At 37.1% G+C, this 8077-nt stretch overlaps 1 protein-coding gene across 1 annotated transcript in view; it reads right to left on the bottom strand.

The window, feature by feature from the left end:
- Positions 1-3598: 3598 nt before the first annotated feature.
- Positions 3599-8077, bottom strand: part of LOC140244419 (uncharacterized) — a 147360-nt gene continuing 142881 nt past the window's right edge. The window contains exons 18-21 of the mRNA XM_072324057.1: positions 6855-6921; positions 6081-6166; positions 5263-5389; positions 3599-3960 (exon numbers count right to left, since the gene is read on the bottom strand). Of these exons, the coding sequence (XP_072180158.1) occupies positions 3829-3960; positions 5263-5389; positions 6081-6166; positions 6855-6921 (412 nt within the window). The 3' untranslated portion in view covers positions 3599-3828. The remainder of the gene's footprint in view (positions 3961-5262; positions 5390-6080; positions 6167-6854; positions 6922-8077) is intronic.

Below are 8077 nucleotides of genomic sequence, written 5' to 3'. Positions count from 1 at the left end.
CATGTCATCGACGAAATGACTGATTTCGTAACGAAATATTCCATGCGACACTTGGCGCTCCATGGTTTTTGTCCATGGTTTAAACCATGGTTTCATTTGTACCACCTAAGTGAATTCGGGCCCATAGGTATACCGATCTCTCCCAATGTAGAGAGAGATCCCATAGTGGTACAGTACCAAGATTGGGATTTCATGTGGTACGCCCTCTGTAGTTTGTGTAGTCACAGCTCTGCCGAGCGCTGACACATTCTTATGGGGTCGTGGTGGTGGTGGAAACGTAAACATTGTAATTATGAAAAGATATAGGGGCAGTTGGTTACTCTGGCTGCAGAATGCACGCATTACACGCACACACAGTCGCCAGTTGCGCGCACTACAGTGCACTCCCGTTTTAACGAACACGGTTATAACGAAATTCCGGTTACGACGAAGTAAAAATTCAGGCTGCAACATTATCGGCTCCATGTTTTTTTTATGGTGATTTTGTTCGGTTATAACGACATTTCGATATAACGAAAGAAAACTGCCGGTCCCGAGGACTTCGTTATAACGAGAGTACACTGTATTGTGTGTACATATGACACAAACAACGACGACGACAAGTTACCACGAAGTGACTCGTTTCTGAAAAATAGTCACCGACACTTAATCACCTCCCATTTATTACAATTCAAACAAAGAGACAATGAATATCGTATGCTCATATCACCAATTAGACATACACAATATTTTGCGAAGCTATAAATACACTTTCCCGATTCGATAAAATCGATGAATTCGATTTACACAATGAAAACATACGAAAAATACAAAAATGACTGATTTATTTTGATAAACGAAATTTTATCTTTTATGGCAACCAGTCTGAATAGCATTCAATAATTTCGAAAAAAAAAAACTACAATGTGTCCTCTTTTGCTTCTCCTTTTCCTTCTCTTCCTCCTCGTACTCTTCTTCTACCTCCACCTCCAACTTCTGTTAATTTTCGTTTCGTTTCATCCCTTCCTGTTTTTTTAAAAATATTTTTCCCTTTGTTTCTCCACTTTTTCTTCTCCTCTTTCTTATCTCCATCCTCAATACTCTCTTTCTCCTCTTCTTTCTCATCATTTTATCCCTTTCTGTGGTTTCATCTTTTATGTTTTTCTCCTCTTATACTTCTCTTCCTTCTCATCTTTTCTTTTTCCTCCACCACCAATACCTTCTCCTTTATCTCATCCTTTTTTCTTTTCATCTTCTCTCCTTTTTCTTCTATTCCTTCTCTTCCTTGCCATACCCTTCTCCCTCCACCACCAATCCCTTCTATTCCTCCTCATTTCATTCCTTTCTCTGTTTTCATCGTCTCATTTCCCCCTTTTCTTCTCCGTTTCATTCTCTTCCTCATCACATACTCCTCTTCTTGTCCGCCACCAACTTCACTTCCCCTTCATTTTATTCCCTTCCCCTTATTTCATTCCCTTCCTTTTTTTATCTTCTTATGTTTCTCTACTCTTCGACCTTCTCTTCCTTCTCTATATACTCTTATTTTTCCTCCACCACCAACCTCTTATCTCTTCCTGCTCCTTAAACAAAGTCCAGCTCCTCTTCTCCTTCGTCCACCGCTCCACCGGTTTCCCTCATTCTTCCTCGTCACCTTAATTTGCGTTTACCCTGTTCTGTTCTCCTCCTTCTTTCTATGTATTCATTCTGGTTCCCGGGCATATTTTCTCTTATTTTTATCATTATTATTATATTTTTTTTAGTGTGGAACATCATGTTTTTTTTCCGCCTCTCTCTACTCTCCCTTGAATTTTTACAATTACACATGTTGTCACGTCACACCGTACTTTCTGTGTGAACACTTTGTACAGGTTTCTCTCAATTCATTTGTGCTGAACCGTCGTAGACACTTCAACAGTAGTGCCCGACCCCATAAACGATGGAAAATAGGGCGCTTAGATTCTCTTATAATACAATACTTCAATCAAGCTCACATGTAAGCATATGCTTCCCTCCCCTTCCCAGTTGATTACAACACTTGGTGTAAAATGAAAACCCATCCACAATAGGAACAACATCAAACCTGAATATCATCGTTCTATATTGTGACGTCATTATAGTTTTCACAAGAACGTCGCTGCACGCTCGACTAGTACTGACAGGGTATAACGTTCTTGTACAAGTCTTTTGATTACCAAAAATAGCAATTTCAGCTCCAAATAGTTGCAAACATAGCCCAAATAAACACATACATAGAAGGATTAGTCCAGGGGGTTGGAGGAAATCAGGACACCGCGTGCTGAAAATAAATTGCAATCAATAAGCTACAAAAATCATGTCTTCTGATTTCAAATTCTGATCGATCGACCGAAAGACGTGTCCATCCGTTTTGTTTTGTTTTCTTTTTCTTTTGACAGGAAACCAAAGTGATATCAGAGGAATACGACTATAGTTATTTACTCCGAATCTCAGGAATTAACGAAATTAAAACAATGACAAACTTCATGTAGTAACATTCAAACGGTGATCCTTATAACCTCGGGGATAAGATTATGGGGTGCCAAGTGTTGCACGGTCGATTTTGTCACGATATCAGTCATTTCGTTGACGATATTACTGATTTCGTAACATCACTGACACTTGGCGCCTCATAAAACTTATCCTCGAACTTAGCTTTCTTCGAGGCTAAGAATCGCCGTCTGAACATAGCTTATAACAACAAAGGTCAACATCGAAGAAAGCACGTATTTGAAGGTGTCTTATGTATTTTTGAGTGACTGAATCCATCTTTAACTGCCGTTTTGAATTCCACTACCATTACCTGACTAATGTCTTATGTTCAGCTTTTCCAACAGCAAACTTGTCAACTTAATGTTATATATCTGTTATAGACGGTACCGAATTCAAAGAATTGTGTCATTAGAAGTTTCTGAGTAACCTATGTATCTTATATCAATGTTTCATTTGATATTACATCAGTCAGATAAGGTGTGTTTTCAATACCAGCTAGTCCAAAACAAGAAAGCAAAGACTCGATTTACTCCTTGCAGATCTTTCATGGGAACTATATATTATGGACTTAATCAAATAAAAAGTTTCCGAAAAAGAACAAAACCGAACTTGTTATATGTCAGTAGCACCGACTCGTATTTTTCCTTAATATAATGTATGTATATATATACTTTTTTTCTTCACATAGACATAGCAAGAATGAAAGTACATGCACCTCACCATAACGTGATTGTATTGGCATCTCCAGGGATATTTGTCGAATACGTTGAACAGCAATCTTAGAACTGACCTCTGCATTTGGTCTATTCACACATATTATTCATCATTTTATACGCAAAGCATACACTTGTCGTTCATTTCTGATGCTGCTTCTTCTAAGTCTTTTGTTTGCAGCATACACACAGTCAATATAATAGAGTTCATTGTGACCAACATTATAGGGAGCAGTTTGTTCTCCTGGTGGATGCAACACTGGTTTTTCCCCTTTAGGAATAAATTAGCGAGTGAAAAATGAGCAGAGAAAATCAGGACTAGAAAAAAGAAACAAAAAAAACAAAAAACAAAAACTGAATACAAATGTACAGTTATATACACATCTCAGATTCAAATGACTTGACATTATAAATAACTTCATTTACAGCCTCCTGACAGCATTACAACATGAATTCAGAGTAATCGTTTCAGAATAACATTACCCAGTACGCAAGTTCAGTTTACGTTGCGCGACAACATCAGATTGATCTGTACATGTGGTATTATTAGTTTTCGTGTCATAATGATAGAACTGAGGGACGCGCGGTGATCGACATCCATCTCTGTTTACGGCATCGATAAAGCCAACTAAGACGTGCTCTTGGTCGATCTCCCGTTCGACGTCCTCCCCGATATCCGTCCGATGCTGCTTAGTTTCTTCTCGACCACCTTCTTCACCTCGTCGTTCATCACGCAGTACAGCACGAAGATGAACACGCCCTGTGTACACGGAAACAAGCCAATCACAATCACGGCTTTATGAATATTACGCACCATCACTCTATTTCCATGAATAATCATGATGAATTTATGCATTTTAAGGAGAAAAATGCGCGACTGCAACAACAACAACAACAACAACAACAACAACAACAACAACAACAACAACAACAACAACAACAACAACAACAACAACAACAACAACAACAACAACAACAAATTTGATTAGGAAATAAAGGACAAAATGTCCGAGCATAAACATATAATGATATTACAAGACCCCATGTGCAAATTTTAAGGTCAACCTCTCCCCAATACGTGTCGGGATTAAGTGAATGCAGGAATATTAGTTGAACAATCCGTTCAAAATTGATGAATCTTTAAAGCTTCATTGATGAATCTTTAAAGTTTCAGTGCCGCCATCACTTGGTAAAAAACCTACAACAGTTTGTGACATCACTGCAGGACAACGATATAAGGAAAATGTAAAAGAGAATTCAACAAAATTTTATCTTTAGAAAATGAAAAGTTGGCATTTTCTCGACTTGTTACTGACACGTGCTTCCCCTGCTTTTTGAAAGAGGTGAGTCAAGTGCTCTTCAATTTGTTTTGCGCGAAATGTGAAACTATGTTGAATTCTAATACTTTTTTTTTCTATGTATATCTAACTTTGAAATTCAATTTAAACCAAGTATGGTAGCAGGTCTAAGCGTATGTCTGCTTCCTTTTCCCGCAGGAATGATACGGCTTAAGATACTTTAAAATATCAAATGCTATTTTAAGAATGACTTTATTAATTACATAATACATCAGAAATATTAGAATATTAAATGAGCTATGCGACCCGTCCAGCATTCTGAAGGAGGTTCACTACCGAAGTGACACTATGTGCGTGTATGTCACTTGTCTGAATATGATTTATTGATTTACAAACATATAATCGAGAGCCATTTCGTTTATTGGAAAATATTTGCTTAATTGTGTAACATGTCTTTGGGGAAAACACTATGAAAATCGTGTTTAACATCTTAAACGAATGAAAAAAAAAAAGGAAGACCGGAAGTAGCTACTAGTGTCACTTCTAATCTGATGACATGGCCGTACCCTAAATTAAAAAAAAAATGTATAGACTTTCGTCATGTGTATGGCATGCATTCTGTACTTGAATTATGTTTGATATTGCATTAACAACAAACAAACAAACGAAAAGTAAATAATATGATGAGTGTTTGTTGTATGTGATACGTCATGCAGTGATGATGACTCAAAAAGAAAAGAAATATCCTAGGATTGTTTCCTCACCTGTAAGGAGTTCAGGACAATGAAGATGTAAGAGAAGAAGACCGTGTGAGAGTTGAACGACAGGATTCCAAACAACCACGTGCTTCCCAGAAGCGGCAGGGTCAGCAGCATCGCTCTCAGAGCCAGCCTGGTCGATAACCATAGATAGGAGGGGGTGGTGTTGGTGGTGGTGGGGAGGGGGGGGGGGGGTGATGGGTGATGGTGATGGGGGGAAGGTGGGTGAGGTTGGGTAGGAGAAGAATTTCGGAGAATGATGAAAATAATTATAAGACTAGATTACTGGACTAGAACGCTTCATTACTCTAATAATCGTGCCAAAATGAAAAGACCACTGCGTCCATTAGGGGAGACCAACTCAAATACACCAATAAAAATTATGTTCTGTCGAAATCTTATGCCTCTGTCCTGCATTGATTTTGTCCTTTTATCATTTAACAGTAGATAAATGTGTCCATACATTAATGGACCCGTTGAAATGATGTGCGCAATATAGTGCAATTAGTTCAGAATTCAAAAGCGTCTTGGAATCAACTTCATTATTCTTTTAAGACTAGAGTCCAATAGCTTCAACATGTCCACATTTCTCGAGACCAGTGAGCCAGTGTACCCTGGTGTCACGAATATAAACTGCATTTACAAACATTAACTTTGTCTACAGAGTCAAGAGTGCAGTGGTCCAGAGAAGTGGGAGGGACCCACAATTGAATTTGCATGGAATTGAATCTTATCAATATATATATATATATTTTTTTAATTTCACGACAACAAAAGTATAAATCATTAACGGAGAAATTCTACCTGAATATTCCTTGACTTACCATATCCGCTCGACATGCGCTTTCTTCATGTTTGTTTTTAAGCTGAGAAAAACTCGAATCACTTGACACAGGAGAATCACATTCGTCTAGATTAAACAAAGAGGTAGAAAAAAGTAAAATCCTTAGAGTATCAACTCTATTGTCATCATATATAGTATATCAAAACTATACAAGGACAACGCAACGGATAAATGACGTGTTTATGAAAAATTTCCACGTGTAATCTCACTGAAATCAAACACATTTCAAACTTATTATTAGTTTCAGTTATCAAACAGATTATCATCAGTTTTGTGTGTTTTATTCCGATGAAAGGAAGGAATATTACATTTTTACCACAGGCAGACACCAGCATAACAATTGAAATCGACCAAAGTAATAAAATACTTCAGGACAAAATATCCTCTTCCAACATTTCAAGTGAATTTAAAATGATTTCTGAAATTCTAAAAAAAATGATAATGAACAGACACATGCTTTAATCCATAATTTGATATAAGATCTACACATATTAATACATGAATATCATTATGTGTTGTAGTCTTAAAAGCAGAGAGAAACAAAAAAAAATAACAACTGTAACTTGGACAACGTAGAAAAACATCATCTTCAGCTGCTGCTTGACACTTAGATAAATGACCTCTAGTTTGGAAACAACGTTAAAGGCCTCGAATCGAATCAAGCGGTCGGTAAATCGATCCTTATCCTTACAGAATAACAATGAAAAAGAAATAATTAGTTACTAACGTCATTAACACTTTCAAAAGCGCTTACCGCAACGATGGCTATCGCGGGTCCGACGAATGCCCAAATTCCTCCGTTTTCGTTGGTCAGCCAACACCTAAAAGATATAAAAATCTTTTATTTGGAAGCGACATTTCATTCAGGACAATTAAATTTCATACGGTCTGTTGAAAGTATTTCTTTCCCAGGCAATTATTTGCAAATACTAACACTTGTTTTGTATTTGAAGCAGGAGCAGCCGGGTATCACTAAATCTATCTATCTATCTATCTATCTATCTATCTATCTATCTATCTATCTATCTATCTATCCATCTATCTATCCATCTATCTATCCATCTATCTATCGATATATCTCTACTATCTGTCTGCTATTATCTATCGATCTACAATATCTATTTACCTATCTATCTACACAATCTATCTTTATCCAACAACCTGTTAAGCACATTCATTCATTTACTCTTACGCTTTTTATTCAATGACTCATTAATCAATGTTTGATTGATTGAGTATTCGATTTGTTGATTACCAATTTATTACTTTATCTCAATGTATACGCTGTAAATTTCTCGTCAGAAGTGTATATGGAGGGGGGGGGGGGAGGTGGTGACGACCAATTAGTGACAGTGGCTTACTCTGGGTCAATGCATTCTGAGTCACAATCTTTATTTTTTCGTGGGGGGGGGGGAGGGTTGGAGGTTGGCAGTGCCGTGAGTTTGGAACTTCAAGGCGACTATACATTTAGCAGAAAGTAAATTCAAATAATGTGGAGTCCCAATTTGTACTCGCTACAAGAATAGGTCGTCACTTCCTGGTAGTTATACATTAATATTCAGTCAACTGACCACTGAATAGTAATTAATCAATCACGTGACGTCTAATTTGCAGAGTTTCCAACAATTGTGTTAGCTGCAATCCCTGACAAGATTGCTATGGTAAAAAACATCACCTGATTATAAGTCTAAAGTTCAAATTTATTTTTCATTTCCATTAAATAAACAGAGATATTATACGCAATGCATGAGCAGACCATATTTGTAATAATTGCAAAAACGTAAATTGACAAAATACATGTGAAAATGAAGGAACTGTTCTGATGGCTCACAATTGATTTTCATTTTTTTTTTTGTGTACATGAGATTGTAATAAGTGATTTTCATGATTATGGCAGGAGAAAGGTATTTATAGGATTATCTATAACCTCTCCGCCCCGTGTAGGATTATGAACCTCGGGGTCATATTCGGTATAGT

Source organism: Diadema setosum, chromosome 21, assembly GCF_964275005.1.
Source record: "Diadema setosum chromosome 21, eeDiaSeto1, whole genome shotgun sequence".
Classification (NCBI taxonomy): domain Eukaryota; kingdom Metazoa; phylum Echinodermata; class Echinoidea; order Diadematoida; family Diadematidae; genus Diadema; species Diadema setosum.
This window is presented reverse-complemented; position numbering and strand designations above follow the sequence as displayed.